We start from the raw sequence: 26,564 nt of genomic DNA, 5'->3' as shown, positions 1-26,564 counted from the left end.
ATGTATACTATAATCCTGGTAAATGATCCCAGAAAATGTTCAAAACAAATGTATTATTAAATTTAAAATAATTGCTAAAGGAATTTGCGCGAATCATAACTTAGCTAACCTTAGTACATAAAAATTACAAACGAATTGAGGACTTGCTCCTTTTTGAAGTCGGTTAATTAAGGCGATGGGTAAGCAGAAAACACGAAAACAAGTTTTTTTTTAGACAAGTTTAATGGTGAAAATATATAATTTGGAGCTATGAACACCACTTTATCATAATATTATACATACCCTTAAGTCTTATTTTTAGGTTGCTAAGGTTTGCTGTTGATTATAGTTAACACTCCAGAGCAATTTTGAACTACCACCTTTCATTGCAGTTAAACAAGTTTTTTCTCGGCATGACGCATTTGTTTAGTACTAATCTTAGAAAAGATATTCTTGAAGCTTGTACTTTTTTTGTGTAGGTATATTTATTCAGATTAATAATGAAGAATGAGAATTGTAAGCATATAAACTGTTTGCGCCTGTTAAAATATTAGGTTTTCCATGCAAGAATTTTGAAAATATTGGCTTTGTTACATAGATGGTGGGCCGGCAGCTGTGAACACATATCGCCCAAGGTCGCTGGTATGTAGTGTCGCCTTAAGTCCCTATGCGCGCGTATCAGATAGATTCATTCTCTACATTTGGCTAACGTGTGTATAATGTGTGGATAAGGAGTTCAAAAAACATATTTTTAGCGGTCAGAACCATTAACTTACAATATACTTACGTGTAGACCAACACAGCGTGCCAGAGAGAAGCCAGACATTGACATTAGTCACGTATTATCCAAATCTATGGTTGGAACGCATTATAACAAATACACGAATTCGGAAAGCTACATCGCTACGGGCAGAACGATATTGTTGATTAACAATACAATAACGACGGCTCGTCTACGCCCCAGGTTTTCCTTGAAATTGACATAGCGACGAGCAGTTCAAGGCGAACTGTGCCGTATTGCAACCAGTCACGACGAATAATTCGAGAGCACGCCGTATTGCGTCATCGTTATTTTCGTATAACGAATAACGAGTAACGGCGTAACGTGATGGATTCGTTTGGCCGTCTCGAGGGCGCCGCGGGGTTCTTTCGTCGTAATCGAATGTTTTTTGCATGTCTGCCTTTTTTATTTCGTCAAATATTTGCTGCAATTATTGATTTTTTTTCTGTATTTATTTATAATGAGTGGGTTTTGATTTCGTTCGCGTATTAATTCTTTTAAAGCCCGTGGTAGGCCTAGTTAAGGTCGTTTCAATGTCATTTAGCTTGGAGTGGGGTGGGTCATCGGTTCCTTATAATATAGCGAGAAATTATTATTTTATTAGTCGATATATTATTTTATTCAAAAAGGCTTTCTAACTAAATACAATTTATGCACTACGAATTTAACAAAATAAGAATATAATTTAAATGAACTTAAATTATAGGTAGACACAATATACACATGTGATATTTTTTAATCTAAAATCTACGATGTTTGGAGAACAATATTGGAGACGAAAACAGGCCAGATTTAATTATGTGTGCGTGACAAGCTACGTGTTACACTCTCGTGTATGTCACTTGTTATGTGTTAGTGTGCGTGCTTTGTTCAAAATAGAGGTTAACAGTTGACCTTAATTTTTTATGTCGTTTTCACAGCTGCCACAGTCTATCTAGATTCTAGACTTTATATATTTCTAGATTACCTACAGAGTTTAAGCCATAATTGGAATTTAATGTGCATGATATATAATGTACAAATAATACGTACGTAGCTGTTTTTTTTTATTTTTATAATATAGTGTGATAACTACCTACTGACATAGTTTTCTATATAAAGTTTTAAGAGATAAATGGATGATAACGACACTTGAAAATCTTATCAGCGTTATAACGACTCGTTGTTTATTGTTATAACGGTGTGTTGATAACGAAAGGGTACTTAGGTGAGACAAACATGGCAAAAACAAAACTAAATTAATATGTTTATTTCATTCATTTTACTGAAGTAGGCGTCACCTTGCGGAAATCCATAATTATCCAAATGGTTTGAGGTTTCTTTAGTGTAAATTCCTCCAATATTTGTCTTTAAACAATTCGACACGTGTTTCGCCTCTACACGAGGCATCCTCAGGACGTGTTGACTCGCAAAAATCTGGCACGAGACTGATTCAAGCGTATGTAAGCGTACGTGTCAAATTGTTAAGAAGAGAAGAATTGGCGGAATTAACACTAAAGAAAACTCAAATCATTTGGATATTTATTTCATTCATAAAAATTTAAATAACAATTTACACTTAACGTTTACATCCTGTATATACAAACATTAAATACCTACGTACGCTTGCAACGCCTCGGATATTATGGGACTTATGCACCGATGACGAATTACGGAAATATAAAAATTAAGAATCTCATATTAAAAAATGATCGCCATATATTTTATTTAAATAAAACATAATATTTTTTTATTAAAGACAACCTGACAGGCCGATAATGCGTGATCAATTATATTTGTCAATGTGTGCGTAAGTTAGTTGTTTAATATTCAAAATAGTAAGGAGAATGCCAAGGCGCGTGGTTGACTGTTTACAACCTGGCAATCAAAATCGGTTACAGTAACAATTAACGATTCGCTTACCTTCTCTGTGTCACCGCTGTGTTTGTCTATACTCTATACGCTAGTATATTAAAAGTATATATAGATATAGATAACCTACTCAACTCTGTTCGATGAAAATGTATAAGTTAATTTTAGCATAATCACTTCGCAATATTACCATTATTAGGTACTTATACCGACGACTTTTGGCTAATGTTCCAATTAGCGTGATAAGTCGTTCGTGACCGCTCCAATTAATAATAATTACACGGGTTTTTACTCTTGATCTTTTACGCTGAGGCCTTATTAAGGTAGGGGGCCGTCCAATAATCAAGAAACGCTCTATAGGGGGTGGTGGAGGCTGAAGGATGTGCGATAAAAATCACGTAATATCACAAGGGGGGAAGGAGGGTTAAAAATAATATATTTTCAAAAGTACAAATTTGTAACCCATTTTCAGTGACAATTCGTAAACTGACAGCCAGGAAGGTATACGCGCTCTTTTTTAAGGTAGCCATGTCGTATCGTCTTGGAAACACCGCGCAAGGAAGCGCATTCCACAGCTCTGTTGTGCGTGGAAGAAAATTTCTTAAAAACCGCACTGTGTAGGAACGCGACAAACCCAGATGGTGGGTATGATATGCTAATTTGTGTCGTGCGAAGGTGTAATTCGGCGGCAATAAGCAGTTGAAACAGCTCTTCGGAACACTCGCCGTGATAAATGCGGTAGAAGATACACAATGAAGCGACTTCTCTACGCAACGCCAAGTGATCCAGCCGTTCACAGAGCACTGGGTCTACGACGACAATCCGAGCAGTTCAGTGTTGCACTCGGTCAAATGGTTCGAGCTGATACTGTGGTGCGCAAGACCATAGATGACCGCAATACTCCATGCGGCCGGACCTGCGCTTTGTAGATCGCTATTTTGTGTTTTTTTACCTTCAGAAGTTTTTGCGCCTCAAAAAAGTACTTATCATTTTATACATTCTTCATAAAATTGCCTTAAGGGTACGCTAGACGACGGATGGTTCGAACTCGTTGCTGGGCGCGGCTAAATTGCATGCTATCTCATCCAATATCATGTGCGAAGTTTTACTTCACGCTGTAAAGAGCAGTAAGAAGCTAGTGGCGCTCAGACACACACACTCCGGTATAATAAATAACGATTTATAACGACAACGAGCGAGTAAATTTTTATAAACAGGCCATTGGGCGTATTTTGAAGAAAAAAATAAACTACTAAATGTACCTATAAATAAAATTATTTTAATATTTAAGTAATCTATTCCTGTGTCGTTAGAGTTTTGCCATTTCCAAACTCCATAAGTTGTTCTTTACGTTCAAAGATGCCTTAATGGAAGTTTCGATGACTATATAACTTTCAACACATAATGTTATTGCTATCATACAAGACTAGATAATATTATGACATGATGAATATTACTTTTATTTTAATCGTACACCGTCAATCAGGGAAGTAATCGCCATGCTACGTTTGTATGGAAGAATGATCGACTAGTGCAACCTTAATGATAAAGTGAAGATCTTAAGTATTAAGATAGCATACTTAATTACTTCATAATATAAAGATGTGAAATTATATTTCACTAACTCACCCGACAGACGCTGTTCTAAACATGATGTAAGTATTTGGAAATAGTGTTTTATCAAAATTAATTTGTTAAAAATGAAACAAAAACATATTTCTGAATGATTTTTTAATTTTTAACGTAGTAATAAGATGATAGGTAATATCGTATTTGTGTTTAACATCTTTTACATTACCGCTTTATATTTGCCAATTTTTTAAAGTATTAAAATGTATATAGTATGTTATCCTTAACAAATAGACAAACGCCATCGCGGACTTTACTGGAGACCTGTATTAGATACACAATTCCACGATACATTATTTTGTTATAATAAATGTAAGGGTTTAGACAGCGTTCTCGAAAGCTCCCGGATGGCTTATTCTTTTCTGGCACCTCCAACAAATATCGTTAACACTTAACAAATGATATACAACTTAACAGTTAAAAACCTTCCTCGAAAATCACGCTACGCATTGGTGAAAACAGCGTTAATATCGGTACATTAGTTTTTGAGTCTATCGCGGACAAACAGACAGACGCGGCGGAGGACCTTGTTGTATATTTTTTTTATGAAAATAAGGGACGAAACTAGCAGGACGTTCAGCTGATGGTAATTGATACGCCCTGCCCAGTACAATGCAGTGGCGCTGAGGATTATTAAAACACCTAAAAATTCTAATCGGTACTACACCTGCACTCGTCACCTTGAGACATAGGATGTCAAGTCCCATTTGCCCAGTAATTTCACTAGCTACGGCGCCCTGAAGGGGGGAATGAGGTCTGAAGACCACAACACAGTAATGATTACACATTACTGCTTCACGGCAGAAATAGGCGCCGTTGTGGTAAACATAATCTAGCCGACATCCTGTGCAAAGAAGCCTGTAAATATAATATGAAGTGATAATGTGGACACACCCGAACGTGTTTACAAGTATGTATAACGGCGTTACGAAGGCTCTCATCAGATAACGCCGTTGCGCTTATCAGCCGTTATCATCGTCGCTAGATAACAATCACCTTCTTTATAAAAGACGCATTGTTTCCGCATAAATATATATTCAGCATTTTTGTCGGTAACTGGTACGGCGTATATCGGTAAGTTATTTGAATATTATTATTTTTCCTTTACCTTTTTTGTATTAATATGTTACCGGCAATGTGCCCTATTATTTTTTTGCCCTCTGCTTCCCCAGGGCACAAAAAGGAAACGGAAGTCCACCCAAGTGTGGTAAGAGGAGACTAAAGGCATTTATCAGTGGTAGGAGTATTAACACAGGATGCCGGCTAGATTATGGGAACTACAACGGTGCTTTTTAACAAGCACAAGCAGTAATGTGTAAGCATTTCTGTGTTTCGGTGTGAAGGACGCCGTGGTTAGTCAAATTACTGGGCAAATGAGACTTAACATCTTATGTCTCAAGGTGACGAGCGCAATAATTGAAGTGTCGCTCAGAGTTTTTAGGTTTTTCAACAACCCTGAGCGGCACTGCATTGTAATGGGCAGGGTGTATCAAGCAATGTATACAATGCCTAAAACGTTGAGGCAATGCACATAATGTCATTAGTTATTGTCATTAGTTAATATTGTGCCTAGGTTTCAATACCTAATACGCAGCCAGTTATGTGTATAATATACTTAAAAATACTTAAAAAAATCTCTTTAACACGCTTCTATTAGGTTGGCAGATACCAAGGTAACAGAACCTTTAAACGTGGTGTTCACCCACTTTGAAACGTTGGATTAATTTGATACTCTGCGCACTAATTGTCAAGCACCGAAGAAAGTCCGATAGTTTAAATAGCCTTTCTTACTTTTATTAGCTCGCTATTTATGTCTTTTTGAATATTGTAAGGAATCTTTCAACGTGATTTATCAACATTGGATTAATTTGATACTTTGCAAACTAATCAAGGACCGATGACAATACAGTATTGTTTTTTTATTTTATATTATACATTTTTACGGTTAGCGATTTATGTATGTCCCATACCCTGATGTGTCTTTGCCAAAAACTAAGGCGCTTGCTACATGCGCACACCAAAATGTCGATTATTCAATTCTTCGAAATTATCATTATATTAAGACGCAAACAACAGAATTAATAGATGTTAAAAAACTAAATAGAAACCCCTAATAAAGAGTAAGCATAAAATAGTTTTCAATAAGTTTAAACTAGGAATAATGGACTAATAAAAAGCTGCATGAAAAAACAGTTTTATTATATGATAGTGATTATAAACACCATAATCATCAAAGTCGATCGTAACAGAGAGGTGTGACGATTTTTTTTTAAATTTTGCTATACGTCGGTATTGTAGATTCACTTTAAATGGGCATAGGTATTTAATAAAATTTAAATGACAGAGTTGTCAGTCAGTACTGTGGCACTTATAACAAAAACAACATGGCGCGTAACCGAAAATCGTGACGATTTGTTATAAAATTTCTCGCATTCGTCGATAAATATGTTTCACTTAATAAAAATATTTTATTGTTAAAGATCTAATCTATACGGTAATATTTTAATCTAAGCTATAACAAAAATAATAACTAAGATGGCGAATTCCAAAATGTCCGCCATGCAAATTATAAGAACAATATTTCTTTTGTGTATTTTAAAGTATGCTATAGGTATCTCATATTGTATTAATTGGTACGGACTGCGAATCTCTTCGTGTGTGACTTCGACTCGCACTTAATTCATTTTTAAATGATTAAAATACGTGTTATTTAAAACAAAATTAAATGTTATTGCATAATAATCTTTTTCTGAATGTTTTCTAAATTTTGAGCCTTAGATAATTTATACGTCTAGATAGAGTCTATTGCTGTTAGACAACCGATGAAAACAGGCCAGAATTATTAGTTTAGTGTGCGTGACAAGACACTTTGTGTAGGTTTGCATTGTGTGGACAGCATAAATCGCGAGTGTAAGCCGTAGCTTGTCACGCACACTAAAGTAATAAACCTGGCCTGTTTTCATTGGTTATCTTGCAGCGTATAAATTATCTAAGTTTTGAGCATCGTTTTTAGAGGTGTCTATGACAGTCACTCAAGTATTTTATTTTTCCATTGCGCTGACGTGATGAACATTGGTGGTACACTTATCGTGGTATCTTTGCATAACAGCACCACTCGAGAGACATTCGCTCGTCGAAGAATTTAAGTCACAAACATAATTTCGTACAAGGATTTATTGTATAAAATTATAAATATTTTTGACACCCTGTATATAAATCGAAGATAACTTACGTAACGGTTGTTATGTATAAATAAACAGTGGGTCACTGACATTTTAAGTACCTACCTAGGTGCTGCCGTGAAAATAGCCACCGGAAGTAATCGGTAAATAATATTTGCAATGTGATAAGGTATCGGGTGTCGCGTACACTGGTAATAGTAAAGTGCTGTTTTTCACAGGCAAGTGATATTTATACAGGATGTATGTTTTGTGACGACATTTTTATTTATAATAATTATTTATTTAGCTGCAAAATTCACACACTAATTTATACAAAACTGGTGGGAGTGATTTTTATCTCTTGAATAGATATGGAATTTTTTGGAACAGCATTGGAACACCCTGGTAAATGCAGGTAGGGCTCGCTTCCTATTCGAATTTAGACTATGTTATGTGTAGTTAATATTTATTCTGTTCTTAGTTTTCCAATGAATAAGTAAATATTATAACTACACTTGTGAACAACTTAACCTTAGTATACCGCAAACGAATATAGAACAGCTGTTATAAAGAACGGTAGTGTTAACCTTTACCGGCGATGTCTGTACCACTTCCATTTTGAGCGATGCTTCACAAGGTTAAGGCCGCGACTAAACAATACGTTATACGTTGGGCGCATTAAAATGATTTCTATGCACTATAAATGAAGATTGTTATATTTTTAAATTGAAATAAAAACTTTGTTCTTTGAAGTATATAATAAAAAAAAATTATGAATACTAGATAATATTGACTAAACACTGAGACGGGATTTTCTAATATACAATATTATATCATGGCGAAAAATAATACTGAATGTGACAATTTAATTTTTATGTTAAGCTATGTCTAAACTGAATAATTATATTGGAATAAAATGTACGTCATTGTATAGCGAATTTAATTTTCTAGACACTAAAGGAGCATTATTTGATAAAAACAAATTTTAATAATTTATAAACAAACAAAAGCTATTTAATTTAATTTAATATTATAACTGACTAACGAAATTACATTTTTGTTTTGTCATGTTATAAAAAAGGGCCTCCTTCAGAGATCTCCACGACGATGGGTCCTGCGCTGCCCTCATCTAACGTACCTATTCCGGCGATCTTGACCAGAGCGTCGGACAATCTTGTGGGGGGCCTACCAACACTGCGTTTTCCGGTACGTGGTCGCCATTCGAGGACTTTACACAGATACAAGAACCATGCAAAAGTTACGATTAAGTGTCCGAATCAACATGATAAACATCTATTTATGTAAATTATACCTTACCGCCTTAACGTAATTCAATTGACCAAGTTATCCAAAATGAGTTACTAAAAATAAAATAGTATACAGTATGAAAGGATACGAGAACGACTTCGCGGTCTTCATTACAAATTAATACCAAAATTACCTCAATAACTATTCACAATCACAATGTAGTGACAAAAAAAGATTAGCATAAATTTTTTGACTCGTATTGAAAAATCATGAAAATAGATTATTTGTGGTTGAGTCAAAGAATATAATATAAAAGTACAGTTGAGTCTGAAGTGTAATGAAATAGCAGGCGAATCGTTGCGGTCTCATTGTGAGGGTAGACATACAAAAAGCTACGTAGAATAAGATGTCAAGTGGCGGCAAATTGATTGGTCACGCTGTCAATTGGCTCGTTCCAATTAACGTTCGGTTGTTGCTCAGTGAAATGTACGCTTTATACAATTAATGTCGCAATTCTTTTTTTTTAATGTCGATGCCCTACCTCACTACCTAGACATTCGAAAGAGTTGATTCCTGCACACTCGCCCAAACTGACACGTCGACTTAACAACCTAAACAGATATGATATCCGAATCATGGTGGGTCGGGTCACACATCACTAACCAAGCACCTTTTCACAATCGGCGTAACGGACAATCCTAAATGCAGTTATCTTGTCGAGAACGAAACGGTCACTCATGTAATGTTGGAATGTACAGGGGTGGCGAACCATCGGTAAAAACCTTAGTGAACACGCCGCTCTGAGAAGCCAGTGGGAGGCTCCTTTGCACCGGATGTCGGCTAGATTATGGGTACCACAACGGCGCCTATTTCTGCCGTGAAGCAGTAATGTGTAAACATTACTGTGTTTCGGTCTAAAGGGCGCCGTAGCAAGTGAAATTACTGGGCAAATGAGACTTGAATAGCTTATGTCTGAACTTGACTTGATCTTATGTCTCAAGGTGACGATCGCAGTTGTAGTGCCGCTCGGAATTTTTGTTTTTTTCAATAATATTGAGCGGCATTGCATTGTAATGGGCAGGGCATATCAATTACCATCGGCTGAACGTCCTGCTCGTCTCGTCCCTTATTTTCATTAAAAAAAAAGTCTGGGAACACCCCAGGAGTGTTCTAAACTTCTTGAAGGAGCTGGGCTAGTTGGAATGACTGGCCAACACTGCACGCAAAATAGACTCAAGTTTTTTAGTGGAATTTTGCGGAAACAGGAGCACCTCTACCATACCGATATCCTACCTTTCCAATCTACGATTCGCCAACTTTGTAACGGAAGAGAATCGGGCTCAAAAATAAAAATTTAAATAATAGTTTTACTAAATGCATTGAATACATCTTTGCACTGGACGTCATATGTGAGGAAGACAAAATTAAAATTTTGATCGAGCTTGACGGTACTTTCACAGGCGTCTAATATTATAAAGATTTACTCAGGCTACTTTTACTATAGAAAATGATTAAGATTTAAAAAAAAAAACATAAAAGTATAAACTTTCGCCAGCATGTGGCTCTGCGCTTTATATGTATATATACTACTCGGGCGAATCAACATGACGCCGGGCTCAAATGTCGTTTGTGCAACAAAAAAGTTTTCTATTTCACTTTCTCGCACGAAAACCAATAATATTTTCGTTTTTTAAACGTCTTATGCATCTATATTATTAAATTACATAGATGTATTGGTTCTAGGTAGTAACTTGTAGTAGTCATTCGATTTATATGGAAATAAAACAAAAAATAATAGTTAGGTATTCGTATTTTTGTATTACGTTTATTTACTTAATATAATATATAGTTAAAAAGTTTTATTTATGCAATAACTCTGAATCGTCACTTCATCAATTTCTATTATTTGGCACTGCGTTGTAGTGGCAGGACGTATCGTCATCAGGTGAAAAATATACACATACCCGCTGGCAGAACCCTTGTATTCTTGTAGTAAGTTGTATAGGCCCGATGCGCAGAAAGTGCTACTATTAGTATACTTACAACAAGGCCTAAGTGGCACTCATCAGGCTTCGCTCCGCAAACGGTCAATCAAGGTTGAGTCAACTTGATTCAGACACGGCGCTTGCATTGCAATCACTACTATTTTATGCGAGCATATTATGTCATGATGGCGAGCCCCAAATGGCGGATATACCATCCGTCCGGACTTTTAAGACTCCAGTAGTAGAAATTGTGTGTAATATGGATACTGAAGTTTGCTACTTAGAACTATTCTCGTATAAATAATAGACACTTTAAGAGAATATAAAAAATTGAAAGGAAAAATAAATTACGGGCGATCTGAGGTCCGAAGTGGAAAAGAAGGGAGGGGGGGGGGGGCGATTAAGGAAAAAAAACGGTTTATCGCGATTTCCGGCAAAACTGCAAGTCCCATGGAAATAAGTCAAATGGCAAAGTTGTAGGTAATAAAAAGATCTACAACTTTTGTTTTTACAATTTTTGTACCTCATAATTTATGTGAAAAATTAATAAAATCCTTTTCCAAAATCAATTTTTTTTCACGAAATTTGGTGAAAATTTTCGTTTTTATGCTCCAAATACACTGTAATTTATAAGAACTGAATATTTTTTTTTTTCACCTTATTTTGACTCAAATTTCGAAAAAGAACCCTTATTTTCAATCGAAAATTCACCCGTCAAATCAATTTTTTTCAAAAAATTGGTCTGTTTTCTGTTCGTCAAAATCTCTACTTTCCGATAGTGTAAAAAAATATAAATTACACAGTGGTAAATGTTCGGAAAAATTAAGCCCATTAAATGGCGTTTCATAGAGAATTCATACATGTTATTTCGTAGCAGCAATAATATGGATTACAATTAATCAATAACAATGAAAAAAAATTAATAGCATAACACTAAATTTTTATCCTTTTCACCTTTATAAATAGATTTGAGCAAGAGGAGCAATTTTTTATCGGTTTCCAAGCCTTGCTTTCATCTATCCGATGTGTACAGCACCACACGGCATGTGCAACTTAAAAAAACACCACTTAAAAGGCGGTCACGGTCTTGTGACTCTCTCGCTCTGGTGATACACATTAGGTTACGTACGCTCGTTAGCTATCAAAATCTTGAATCATCCTGACTATATTATTGCGTTTAGACTTTATCAGTATTAGTTGTAATTTTAAGAATATATGCAACACAAAACTTAAAAGCAAATTTTTTGTCTACAGATAAGATATGACAGCACGTTCGTGACACCCAGCTATCTCAACAAAATGGCGCGCACTTTTGTCACAGTGTGTCTTTTCTGCTTACTCTGTGCTGCGCATACATGCGCCTCACACGTTGACCTACAGAAAGACTTACATACCTACCAACCGAACGCACAAACGCAGCACGCCACCTTTGATCTGGAGAAGAGAAGAATAGAGACAAGATTAAAAACTCCGCCCAGACAGAAAAGAGATGTGGGCAATGTCAATCCAAGCTTCTATGCGGAGCAGATATTCAGGCTATACGGTGACGCTGGTACTATGACCATGAACTTGACTGGGTTCAAGCAAATGCTTCATATTCTAGACCTGGATACGTTGTTGGATGGTGGTGTGCAGAGGATAGAGAAGAAGGAATATATCCATGGCGCTAAGGATGACGAAGTTAATGTAAGTGTTTTATGTCTTAATAGTCTATGGAGACATAACGAGGAATGGCTCACCTATTTAATGGAAAGTTAATGACGTATCATCTGCCAAAATCAATATATTATGTATGTATGGTTCATTGTTCCTTCCATTTCGACCATCACTCGTAGTAGATTTACTATATGCCTGTAACTTTATCGGAGACCATACCTTTTAGCCGCATCTTTTAGTGCAGCTAAAATAAGTGCGGTGATAGTAGTGCCTCAGATTGTTCTACTGCCCTTTTTGAACAGAGCAGCAGAACTATTTTCCTTATTTACCTTGAGGGATTCACACTCTGTTACTATCATGTCGACCTGAAAATAGGTAAGAAATTTTGCTCCATACTTCCTTTCTTCTGAGAGCCGTAGCCCGTAGCCATCTGGGTAAACTCATGCATACACAATCAATTGATATAAATAATTTTCTTTTTCAGTGTTTAAGCAGCGCTGAACTTATCAAAACTGTAAATACTAGGCTAAGACCACAGAGTCATGATCACGGAGCCCACAGCCTCGCCGATCATGAATCCGAGAATCTCATAACTGAAGACACCCTACAGGCAATTTGCCCTATTCTATTATATCAGAAAGTAGCCAATACGTCAATGGAAAGGTTCGGGTGTGTCAAAGAAACTGACATGATGAGGATAAATCAAAATATAGATGGTATTAAACATTCTGAACGAGAGAACGCGTATTCGAAAAATATGTTCTCTGTATGGCTTTATTCTAGCTTAAGTATAACGGCTATAAGTGCCTGTGGCCTACTTGGCGTTGCTGTGATACCAATTATGCATAAGACGTATTATAATCATTTGCTGCAGTTTCTCGTTGCGCTTGCTGTTGGGACTCTTTGTGGTGATGCCTTGTTGCATCTGATGCCTCATGCCATGAGCCCCATGGAACACGCTCATGGCGAAAACGCGTTAGAAGTTAGAGTATCCCATGATGATGGTATGTGGAAAGGACTTGCAGCGATGCTTGGCGTGGTCTTCTTTTACTTTACAGAAAAAGGGCTGACTGTTGTTGTGGAATGGCGCAAGCGTCGCCAAAAGCTGGAAGAAGATAAACTCCCTTCAAGAGTAAGAGTTTTGAAGGATGAAACTGTTGGTTGCTCCAGTAGCGCTAAAACAGTTACAGATACTTCGAATACGCTGATGAAAATTTTCAAACGGGACGATAAAGGTGATTCTATGACGAAAACTTGTAAGCATAAGTATTCGGAGTACCCGTATTGCTACGATGAGATTGATACAGACACTCATGATGAGCATCACATGAGAGATGGAGTTCCTCCAAGTCCAAAGGCAAATAATAAACATAACAACAGCGTTAGTGTGGTTTCATCTAACGCTTTGAACACTGAGGGGAAAGATAATGAACCGACTGCTAAAGACTGGCTGCTAAAAGGGGAGAGTGCTGTTGTGGAAATGAATAATATTAAACACAAAGAAGATGGCGCTAAGGAGATGAAGGATGGAGACAGCTATACGGTTATACTGCGGTGAGTTTTTTATTATGCTGAATTTTGTTTGCATATTGGATTATTATTTGTCGATTACGAAAAACCTTCAAAAAAAGCGCGTACACCTTCCTTAAAGGCCGGCAACGCTCCTGTGATTCCTCTGGTGTTGCAAGAGATAGTGGGCGGCGGTGATCACTTAACAACAGGTGACCCGTACACTCGTTTGTCCTCCTATTCCATAAAAAAAATGTAACTTCTTAGTATTCTACTAAAAATCGTGTGTCAGTTGTAAAATGAAATTGCAATTCAATAAAACTTATCCTTTAATAGTGTAGTATCCCAAGGGGTGGTTATTTTGTTATTTATCATTAATGCTATAGAAGTCATATTTATGCTATAATAACCAACAACGTTTTCAACAATTCTTTTTTTCGTAATACATTTTCTGGGAGCTGTTGTAAAAGCATACAGCCCGCTTTGCATTGGGTCACTCCACTTAACTGAGTAGTAAGCATAACCAAGTACCTTAAAAGTGTTTGCGTGTTTCAGGGAGCACTCACGTGCTCATCACGGTCATTCACACGCCCACGGTCACGTTCACGCCCCACCCTCATCCATGTCATCTGTCGCTTGGATGGTTATCATGGGTGATGGTCTTCACAACTTCACCGACGGAATGGCCATCGGTAAGCAAATAATCTTCATAATTACATCCAACTTCCACCTAAATGAATAGAGACAGACATTATCGCTCCCGGATACCTGCAGTAGTACTGAAAAAGCTGCTAGCTATCTGGGATGGCAGTTCGCAGGTTGATTGGTTTCGATCATACTAAACAGAGCTATTATGGCCTCACGTTTATTATGTGGCTATTTTTCTCTTACCGTTTTAAACGCCGTTACTTTTAAATCTAGTACATATTTCATCGAACGATGCAGCGTTTGTCCGTAAGATAGCGCTTTCTCTCATATGTTCCGGGGAAAGCGACAACCTCAATTTGATCCTCAGTAATTACAAAGAAAATGATGCCATTTTTATGTTATTTCAGGAGCAGCTTTCGCATCGAACATAGCCGGCGGTTTCTCAACAGCCATTGCAGTATTATGCCATGAATTGCCACATGAATTAGGTAAGCTTGTGTGGTCTAAATTAAATTATGTATCTGGATGTATTAATTTTCTCCACAGGAATTTTCAACGTACAATCAAACTATGAAATGATGTTTCTCGCACCGTGTTTCCAGCATGAGTACCTACCTTCACAAAGGTGCATACAGTATACACCTAAAAGGCAAGAACTAAAACTTATGCCCGCCTTTAAGAAATGAAATTAGTAGTTAAGGCGAGGTTTTCCCAACACTTTAGGCACAAAACACTCGAACGTATTTATCTATAGCTCTAGATATATACGTTCGACACGGGAATGGCTGAGACACTAGCCGAGCGAAGCGGGTCAACGACCCCACCCCGGAAGGACCGCGTAATATTTTATAAAAATGGTTGCGCAAGAGTACGAAATGTTGTGATATTTTTATGCATTTTGAAGTGAAACTTCTTTAGGCGCATGAGGGTATTTTTTTTACAAATGAAACGGAAAAGAACGTCACAGAAATATGAGACGTTTTTGTTCAAGGGAGAGAGCGATTGACACCGATTGAGGAAGAGTATTTCTTACTCTCGAGCTTCCCTACTAGCCTTGTATCGTGCAGGTTTAGCGCGCGGCCGCTAGTAAGTAGAACATCTTCCTTACTAGCCGTGAATCGTGCAGGCTACGTTTTTAATTCCAAGATCGCCGCCGCGCAAAATTATGATTACAACATTATGGGGATCGTATCCTTATAATATATAATATCCGGTTCTGGAGGGTGCAGAGAACGATTTTGGGATAATTTTTGAAATCAAAGATGGCCGACGCTCAAAATTATGATGACAACATTATGGGTATCGTATCCCAGGTTCTCGAGGGTGCAGAGAAGGATTTTGTGATCATTTTTGAAATCCAAGATCGCCGCCGCTCAAAATTATGATGACAACATTATGGGTATTGTATCCGAGGTTCTGGAGGGTGCAGAGAACGATTTTGTGATCATTTTTGAAATCCAAGATGACCGCCGCTCAAAATTCTGATAACAACATTATGGGTATCGTATCAGAGGTTCTCGAGGGTGCAGAGAACGATTTTGTGATCATTTTTGAAATCCAAGATGGCTGCCGCGCAAAATTATGATTACAGCATTATGGGTATCGAATCCGAGGTTTTCGAGGGTGCAGAGAACGATTCTGTGATCATTTTTTTTTATGGAAAATTAAGTGATCACCGCGGCCCACAATCTCTTGCAACACCAGAAGAATCACAGGAGCATTGCCGGCCTTTAAGGAAGGTGTACGCGCTTTTTTTGAAGGTACCCATGTCGTATCGTCCCTGAAACACCGCACAAGAAAGCTCATTCCACAGCTTTGTAGTACGTGGAAGAAAGCTCCTTGAAAACCGCACTGTGGAGGACCGCCACACATCCAGATGGTGAGGATGATATCCTGACTTGTGGCGTGTCGTGCGAAGGTGGAATTCGGCGGCAGGAATCAGGTTACCCAGCTCTTCGGAACACTCCCCGTGATAAATGCGGTAGAAAACACACAATGAAGCGACGTCTCTACGCAACGCCAAGTGATCCAGCCGTTCACAGAGCACTGGGTCCCCGACAATTTGAGCTGCTCTGCGTTGCACGCGGTCAAATGGATCGAGCTGATACTGGGGTGCGCCAGACCAGAGATGACAGCAATACTCCATGTGTGGCCGGACCTGCGCTTTGTAGAGCGCTAGTATGTGGGCCGGCTTGAAGTATTGCCGTGCTGTATTAATGACGCCCAGTTTCTTTGAAACCAATTTGGCTGTGCCTTCCAGATGACCACGAAATTGGCAATCGCTCGAGATTTCGAGACCCAGTATTCCGATACTAGGCGAGGCTTTGAGGGAAGTGTTGTCAAAGAGCGGTGACACGACAAATGGGGTTTTTTTAGTGGTAAACGCGCAAACTTGGGTCTTCTGGGGGTTAAATTTGACAAGGTTCAATTTTCCCCATTCCGCGACCTTCTCAAGAGAGGACTCGATAGAAGACATAAGTTAAGACATAGTAAGAGAAACCTGCATGGCCCGTGTATACAGCATCACCAGTGCTGTCATCCGCATAGCAATGAATGTTGGAGGTGTCCAACATATCATTGATATGCAGAAGAAACAGCGTGGGAGACAGCACACAGCCTTGGGGCACTCCAGCATTCACGGACTTCGGGTTCGAGCAATATCCGTCGACAACGACCTGTATGCTGCGCCCAGTGAGGAAGCTGGAGGTCCACTTGCACAAGCTCTCGGGAAGCCCAAATGATGGAAGTTTGGAGAGGAGCGCCTTGTGCCATACACGATCAAAGGCCTTCGCTATATCCAGGCTAACTGCCAGGCCTTCCCCCTTGCTTTCAATAGCCGCAGCCCATCTATGTGTTAGATATACCAGAAGATCACCTGCCGACCGGCCATGGCGAAACCCGTATTGTCGGTCGTTGATCAACCCGTGACCCTCTAGGTATACCAAGAGCTGACTGCTAATTATGCTCTCCATGATTTTGGAGAGCAGGGAGGTAATAGCAATAGGCCTGTAGTTTGCCGGATCCGAACTGTCTCCTTTTTTTTGGATCGGATGGACAAGGGCTGACTTCCATGAGTCAGGGACTACGCCTTTAGAATAAGAGTGCCGGAATAAACGCGTTAGCACCGGCGGCAACTCATCATTTTTGAAATCCAAGATGGCCGCCGCACAAAATTATGATTTCAGCAATATGGATATCGTGTCCGAGGTTCTCGAGGGTGCAGAGAACGATTCTGTGATTATTTTTGAAATCCAAGATGGCCGTCGCTCATAATTATGATTTCAGCAATATGGAAATCGTGTCCGAGGTTCTCGAGGATGCAGAGAACGATTCTGGGATCATTTTTGAAATCCAAGTTGGCCGCCGCTCATAATTATGATTTCAGCAATATAGATATCGTATCCGAAGTCCTCGAGGATGCAGAAAACGATTTTGGGATCATATTTTAAATCAAAGATGGCCGCCGCGCAAAAGTATAATTTCAGCAATATGGATATCGTGTCCGAGGTACTCGAGGGTGCAGAGAACGATTTTGTGATCAGTTTTGAAATCCAAGATGGCCGCCGCTCATAATAATGATTTCAGCAATATGATTATCGTGTCCGAGGTTCTCGAGGGTGCAGAGAACGATTCTGTGATCATTTTTGAAATCCAAAATGGCCGCCGCTCATAATTATGATTTCAGCAATATGGATATCGTGTCCGAGGTTCTCGAGGGTGCAGAGAACGATTCTGGGATCATTTTTGAAATCCAAGTTGGCCGCCGCTCATAATTATGATTTCAGCAATATAGATATCGTGTCTGAGGTCCTCGAGGATGCAGAAAACGATTTTGGGATCATAGTTTAAATCCAAGATGGCCGCCGCGCAAAATTATGATTTCAGCAATATGGATATCGTGTCCGAGGTACTCGAGGGTGCAGAGAACGATTTTGTGATCAGTTTTGAAATCCAAGATGGCCGCCGCTCATAATTATGATTTCAGCAATATGGATATCGTGTCCGAGGTTCTCGAGGGTGCAGAGAACGAATTTGGGATAATTTTTGGAATCGAAGCCTATAGCCTTCCTCGATAAATGAACTACCCAACACTGAAAGAATCATTCAAATCGGACCAGTAGTACCAGAGATTAGCGCGTTCAAACAAACAAACACTGCAGCTTTATAATATTAGTATAGATAAAACAAACAATATCAACTAAACATTACGCCTATATAGACTACTAATTCTGATCAATCTAAAACAATTGGTGGTGAGAATATTATTGATCGTTTTATAAGACAACGACGATGCATCTTTCAATCAATTCATATTAATCATTTCTTTTGTTTTATGAAAATAAGTTACGAGACAAGTATGACTTTACAATTTAGTGACGCCCTGGCGTTTTAAGCTGGGGTCCCACGTAGCATTAGCCACGCACAGCCGACGAGCACGGACGGCGACGCACCGCAGGCAGGGCCGTTCCAACGGTGCGTGTCGGTCTGTGTAGATCATTTCAAGCTGCATTTCAAAATGCAAAGTGAAAGAGAACATATCGTCGCTGCAGCTGCCACTGTGATTATATTCATCAGTAAATGAACGAGTTCTGACCTGCCGTCTGTGCGGACGGGATGCGCTCGGATCATCGCAGACGTAGACGCACCGCACTTGACCGCACCTTTGAAGTTACCGACTCGCAATAGATACCGGCGCACCGCCACAGACGTGTCTGTGCTATCACGGACGAGGCCGGTTCCACAGTGCGTCCTGCGAACTGGTCTGCGTGCGTCCGCGATTTTTCAGACCATGGTACCCAAGCTTTAGGACGCAAAATTTCGAGCGGCACCGCGTTTGTGCTTTTTACCTCATGACAATTACCATTAACTTCTATTACACTTACATTACTTACTATTTAGCGATAGCTACCTATATAGCCACAAACATGCGCAAAGATTACCCCAGAGGCTTTTAACCAGTGCAAAAAGAGCTCGATCCGAAACATTAATTTAATCTTCCGGTCAGTTATCTGGGTATCTAAACACAAATATGCCTGCTCACTGTTTAGCGATAGATACTTATACAGCCGCAAGGATGTGCAAAGAAGGAGACTTTTTACCAGTGCAAAAAGAGCTAGGTTAGATCCGTAACATTGATTTAATCTTCCTTTCAGGTGACTTCGCCGTACTACTGAAAGCCGGCATGTCGGTTAAGCGCGCCGTGTGCTACAACATACTGTCATCCGCGCTGTGTCTGGGGGGCATGATCTGTGGTGTGCTGGCGGGACACGCCCCCTCGGCCACCAGGTGGCTGTTCGCAGCCGCGGCAGGAATGTTCCTCTACATTGCCCTCGTCGATATGGTGAGTAATAGTGGTATACCACTAGATTACTTACCACTATATATAGTGTGCTACAACCTACTGTCATCCGTGCTGTGCCTGGGGGCATGGTGTGTAATGTGCTGGCGGGAGACGCCCCCTCAGGCACCAGATGGCTGTTCGCAGCAGCGGTGGGAATTTTCCTTTAAATTGCTCTCGTCCATATCATGTGAGCTCTAGTTGTATGATACCAAGGTTCCGCTGACTATCAGATTTGCTTCCTAAGAGCCTCTGTGGTACTCTGTATCCTATCATTCGGGCAACATGTCCCTACGAGCGCCACCCTGACATAGTTTTCATGACATCGGGTTTACCAAAAAGCTGGTATACATCTAGTTGCATCGTTGTCTCGTCATCGTTGTAAGTCGCGAGAACATTCATATCCATTATATTGTTTCTATCAAGAAAAAATTTGTGCTTAACTCTTGTGCTTTTCTTTCAGATGCCGGAACTCAGCACATCTCACAGTAAAGAGGGTACTCTATGCCAGTGCCTTTTGCAGCTGATGGGCTTGGCTACTGGCATCGGTATAATGCTGGTGATTGCACTGTATGAAGAAGACCTCAAAACATTGTTCAGTTGAAGTAGAAGTGACATAATGTGAATTATTAAGTGAAAGTGAATTTAAATATCCGTATACATAATATATAATATTTAACTCAGTGAAAGTGAACCGAAGTGTTTCTCGAATAGCCTACTACTAGTATGATTCGATATAACAAGTAAGTTTAGTTATAAAAAAAGTTACTTAATAGAAATAAGCCTGTATGAGTTGAATATGTTGCGTCTGATGATTGAATTATGATGATGCCGTTAAAATATCAGTTTTAATTTCAATGTATTATATAAGGCAATTATATATTGTGAGTACTTAAAGATCATCAATTTCAACCGTACCAGACACCAGACAGAAGTCTTTGACCGCTACAAGTCAAATGTAGGTATTATTAAATTTGACCCCTATTCATACTTTATAACAATTGAGTAACAATTTAGCTATTACTATTAGCGTTACTTGCTTTAACTTGTATAGAATGTCTTCTGACTGTATATTTTTCTACTATTTTCTACTATTGGTAGATATGTTTTGTCATTGGATTGTGTGAATTTAGATGATGATACAAGCATTTATATTTCAATTTTGAATGGCTTACTACCATAAGAAAAAAATTGTATAAGGATCTATACCTAGATGATGAAGTTGTAGAATTGATATCAGTGTGACTGTAGCATACCAAATTTATTGCCAAGAAAACCTACACAGCGGAAAATATCAAAAATGTTTTCAGTGTATAACTGAAATAACATCAAATTTGTTCAATGAAACAGCTATTTTAGTATAGATTATTGATATGATTGAATGAATTGAATGACAAAGACATCTGTGATTTGTCGTAAAATATCATTGAAACAAGCGGCTTTTTTCGATTCTTTTGTGCTTATTTATAATTATTTTAGTACTATTTATGATTCGTATTCATCATGAATTTGTAATTACTAATTATTATTAATAGTTTGTTGAATCATGACATATTTTATTGAATAATCAAGAACAGTATTAAGTAATTTTAATAGTTTTGTTCATCTAATTTCAGGATAGTTTCCTTAATATATTTAGTAGATGTGCTGTGATTAACTATTTATTCAAATGGGTAGTTCTATTTCAGGTTGCCATCTACAAGTGAATGAGCAGCTATTGTTAAACTTTAATAATTCAATTTTAAATACAAAAGACTTCCGAATAACTGCCACAGACAAGGTTTGACAATATAATAGTATAGAATAGATAACTATTCCAGTGACATTATTTGTGTATAATTAAATCTTGACTGACATTAATTGTACTTGACTGACATAATTGATAAATCATTAGTTAATTTTTATTAATTTACTAAAAAAAATAGTTGAGTTACAATTATTTTGTTAATACTTGCATAGAAGCACAGTTGCATCTTTAAATAGTATGTGATGTGAAAGTTCACATCTATTTAATAATAAAAACGAGCATGGTGGCAATGTTGAAAAAAAAACATGAATAATATAAATGTCTAAAACAGCAGTCAGCCATTTTAACTGTAACAAATGATGTCACGGCTCAATAGCCATCACAGTATTCTTTGCAGTTTCGGTTGTTATATTACGCGTTACCATTGAATTCTGAAGTGTTACTTCATAATGGACCATCATGACACTTTTCAATCACTACTATACACAGATATATGGGCCCGATATATTAGTCACAGACTCGGGAACATTGTAGAACAAAGCAACCTATAAATGGCCACTTAAAAAAAATCATCGTCAAAATATTATTGTTGATACAAGCAATTTATAATGGAGATGCATATTATACATCTACAGCCTTACAAATAAACTTGGTATAAAGTTATACTTGAGAACAAACCAAAAATATGCAAAAAGTTTACAAATAAGCATTTTGCTTGTGATATTTTGGACCTATAAGATTTCCCGCGTTTTTGCAAGGGTGCTTGACACTCGGAAAACTTCAGAATTATCATTATATTGACAGTGTTGTCAGCAATATAGTCAACATTTTTCATATTCTTGGTTTATTGTTATTACTCTAAAGTCTATACCAAGTTGATTTGTTAGGCCGATAAAGTTTTGCTATTGTACTTAAGCAACCAAGTCTATCCTACTTGCATCATTTAATTATTACTATGAAGTATCTTGTTAATGAAATTTAATTAATTAAAAGTACCTACCAGTGATTGGGCTCAAACTCACTTATTAATCATTAAATTTATTTCTGTATTCATGCATTTAATAATGATGATTTTAGACAATTGTGAAACAACAAACTATTTATTGTGTGCAAAATGGTGCTTTGTGGTAAGGAAACAGTTCCAATTACTTAATTATAAGTTACTTGATTATAAGTTGTTTAATTATAAGTTACTTAATTTTAGTAAGATAACCAATGTTTGCTGTTATTGTATTCTCACATTTATGTTGACGTACGAATTATGTGAGACATAATAATATTAAATTAATATGATGAATTTCTTCAAAAATTATACAGGCGAGAGATTTCTGGTAATTTTTGTTAATGTCTCTGCGTAAACATAAAATGTGCCAAAATGCAGCAGAAAAATTCGAATCGAAAAATTCTGTAGCTAAGCATGATAGATATGAACATACAAAGATATTCTTCTACTTTTCTTTTACTAGACTATTTAAAATCATGGCTGTATGGCGTCACACCCTTGCCTGCTGAGGTTATTAGCAGGATATAATACATATCTATGCTTAGTACTTAGTGTCATTATTGTGTTTTGACAATTACAGCAACTGTCAATTTGTTTCCTAAACTTCTCCTATTAATTAGTAAATAATAATACGTGATTATTGTGTAATGAGATAGTTTTAAGGTTTATCTTTTAGTATTCATGAAATTTTTGGTGTGCTGGGATGTTTTACTGCTGGTCTTTTGGATGATTTTATGAAGTTATCTGTGAAATTAAAAGTAAAATATATTGTACTCATATTTGTTTTTATTTATCCTCAATAAGCGCTACTACTACTATTCACATAAGCTTAATTTCGAATACAAAAGCCTATTAATTTATAAGGTTTTACGAATTCATATACAGTTGATACATTTTTAAAGCCGATAATTTTCATTTACGTACTTATAGTCAAAAGTCAAAGTCAAAAAAATCTTTGTTCACTGTAAAACTTTATAAGTTATTTAGTGCAAGTCAGGATGAAGTACAAAAGTTACAATAGCATTCAAATGAGTATAACAATATTCATTAACAAAATTTAGAACATTAATTCCAACTATCTTTATAATTCAAATAATCTTTCACATTATAATAGGCCTTAGATGTTAATTTATTTTTTACGATACATTTAAATTTTTTAATAGGTAACATTTTAATTTCATTAGGGAGTTTATTATAAAATATAACACAATCCACTTTAAAAGATTTAGCAATTTTACGGAGCCTAGTAGATGGAATTGCGAGTTTATGTTTGTTTCGAGTATTGACACTGTGTACATCACTATTCTTTTTAAATTGGCTAATATTTTTATGGGCATATAGGAGGTTCTCGTATATGTACTGGCCACTGCCACTACAGTACACTACTGTCATAATATTTATTTCACTAAACTTTTCTCTCAATGAATCCCTTGAACGCATTTTATAGACAGCTCGAATTGCTCTTTTCTACAGCACAAATATGTTTTCAATATCTGCAGCCCTACCCCACAATATAATTCCGTAAGACATGACACTGAAAGTAGCTGAAATATACAAGTCTAGCCGTTACAACATCTGTCAGCTGCCTAATTTTTTTATCGCAAATACTGCAGAGCTAAGTCGATTACATAAGTTTTTTTATGTGAGCACCCCATTGTAGCTTAACATCAAGTGACAATGACAACATTATTAATTTTTATAGGTGTTGGTTGGTGCTTTATATTTGGAAGTGTAAAGCTTACACATTTTGTTTTCCTTTCGTTTAAAAGTAAGTTATTAACATTAAACCAATTTACTACTTCAGCAATGTCGTCGTCAACCTGACAGAAAGTTTTTTGCTGGCGTTTTATTTTAAATAACAAAGATGTATCGTCAGCAAACAGTATAATATCATGTTTATTTTGAATAAGGTATGGTAAATCATTGACGTAAACCTGGAACAAAAAAGGTCCCAAGATAGAGCCCTGCGGTACACTCATCGATATGATAGAGCCAGTTGATCTTTTTCCATTAACGTCTACTCTTTGAATCCTATTACACAAGTATGATTTTATTAAATCTAGTGAAACATCCCTAACCCCATAGTGGTGAAATTTTTGAAGTAAGGTTTCATGATGGACGCAGTCGTATATTATGTAAAGTCCGGCTACATTATGGACTATTGCCTCATCTCCAGGCTGGTGTATCCCAATTCAATTATTTTTATTTAAAAAAAAATAGGCGGTCAATGTTCATCGCTTCCGTTGGAGTCTCCATCTTTATAAAGAAACACCGTACACGCGTCTGGGCTTCATCGGTTGGACCACGAGGAAGAAAACCTCAATAAAAAATTACCCCAATCCCAAGGTGAAGACTGCGCCGAGGGCATGAGTGGCTGAGGGGAATTCAGTTTCTAGCACCCAATTTGATGCGACAGGCTGGCATCATCGTATTGCGCCTTCTTGCAGGAATGGGCGTCACGCTGCGACCGTACATTTAGACCCTACTCGTGGGAACAATAATAGAAATGTCTGAACCTAAATTGCAAAAAAACACACCCGAGAAAACATTTACCCAACAAGTGTTTCACCCGGCCTTATTGGCAAGACCGCGCTCGGCCTCTGAGTGATGTTACCAACTTTCAGGAACCTGAACAGAGCGAAACCACTACAACTGACATGAAGGGTAACATTATTAGTCATGATGATCCAAAGTATCCTAACTCGTGGCATAGAATTCCATCATCAACGCAGACAGAGGGTCTTTCTGACCGATAGTCCATCCCCAGGTGCAGTTGAGATATCAAATAGATTTAGTGGTCTACCAGTAAATGAGACTGAACAAATCCCATTGGCCATCTATAATGCTATAAGTACCTCACATTAATAATTTGACTAATCTTCTAGAAACAGTGGCTCAAAGAAGTGACTTCAGTTACAAAATTATTAATAAAAACCAGCTCCGAATAAGCAATGCCAATGTAGAAATATACAATAAACTTTATAACTTGTCCGTGAACATGGCCTAATAAGCCATACCTTCAACACTAAAGAGTGCAGGAGCTGCAGGATTGTAATAAAAAATCTAGACCACACAACCAAACACAACGAATTAAAAAACAGTTCGAATTAACATCTTATAACGATATATTAAATTTCATTAATATAACGTCAGCAGAAAGTCGTTGCTAGATGTACGATTAAGTATTTCTATTCAAAATTTTAAATCACAAATTACACTGTCCAAATATTGTAGCCAAGGTTAAATGTTCAGTGCCACGCGAAGGTGCACGTTTCACTAACTTCAAACAATGATATTATAGTATTAGAAGAGGTAGATATGTCACTAGCGCGCCGAAAATCAATCGCCTAAATGGAGTCAATTGGTTCCTTTGGACGTAGTCGCTCTCTTGATACGAAAACGGTACGCACGCGTTTGTTGTTGACAGAATTGTTTACAATTTGATATAGGTACACGATTAAAATGCTGTCTTGTGTTAAAGAAAGTAAAAAGAAATCATAGATTTACATACCACAGTAAAGAAATCATGAATAATAACATTTTATTTGATTTCATTAATTCTCTAACAAAATAAATATGACGCCAAGCCGAATGCCGCAACGTGACTCGAGTCTCGAGCGCGGACATAGATTAACGTACAGAAATGGCGAAATATTGATGCTGTCTGTTTCGGGATGATCGAGGTAGTATAATTTAGGAAATTATGTAAAAAAAAGCGTTGTTCCAGTTAATGTAATACGAAATGTAATAATAAACAAGTGAGTATAGGTAGCTGAACTATCAAACTACCAAAACAAGTTTTGGGTAGGTAGCGGACGTAGACAGTGAGTGCTATTTGCTTACATGTAGGAGTTTGTTTCAGTAACACAGTCCCTTTCAGTATATCTCTTGCTAACTGCAGAAGAATCAATGGATCATTTTAATCTTCTCCTATTATCTTATTGTAATAAGCCCTCAACAAAAAGACATTCATCAATAATATAATAACTTAAAACTTTTTGGGAGCCGTCGTTAGTAAAATTGTACCCT

General features: G+C 37.4%; 1 protein-coding gene across 2 annotated transcripts in view; it reads left to right on the top strand.

Annotated features, from left to right (window-relative positions):
- LOC126968462 (zinc transporter foi) overlaps nucleotides 1-23,308 on the top strand; it is a 49,446-nt gene extending 26,138 nt beyond the window's left edge. For both annotated transcript variants that reach the window (XM_050813512.1, XM_050813511.1), the window contains exons 2-7: nucleotides 11,889-12,320; nucleotides 12,775-13,844; nucleotides 14,355-14,491; nucleotides 14,855-14,935; nucleotides 19,601-19,788; nucleotides 20,249-23,308. In XM_050813512.1, coding sequence (XP_050669469.1) covers nucleotides 11,934-12,320; nucleotides 12,775-13,844; nucleotides 14,355-14,491; nucleotides 14,855-14,935; nucleotides 19,601-19,788; nucleotides 20,249-20,389 — 2,004 coding nt within the window. In that variant the 5' untranslated portion in view covers nucleotides 11,889-11,933 and the 3' untranslated portion in view covers nucleotides 20,390-23,308. The remainder of the gene's footprint in view (nucleotides 1-11,888; nucleotides 12,321-12,774; nucleotides 13,845-14,354; nucleotides 14,492-14,854; nucleotides 14,936-19,600; nucleotides 19,789-20,248) is intronic.
- Nucleotides 23,309-26,564: the final 3,256 nt, after the last annotated feature.

Source organism: Leptidea sinapis, chromosome 15 (assembly GCF_905404315.1).
Source record: "Leptidea sinapis chromosome 15, ilLepSina1.1, whole genome shotgun sequence".
Lineage (NCBI taxonomy): Eukaryota > Metazoa > Arthropoda > Insecta > Lepidoptera > Pieridae > Leptidea > Leptidea sinapis.
The sequence above is the reverse complement of the archived record's forward strand: the minus strand, read 5'-3'. Positions and strand labels throughout refer to the sequence as shown.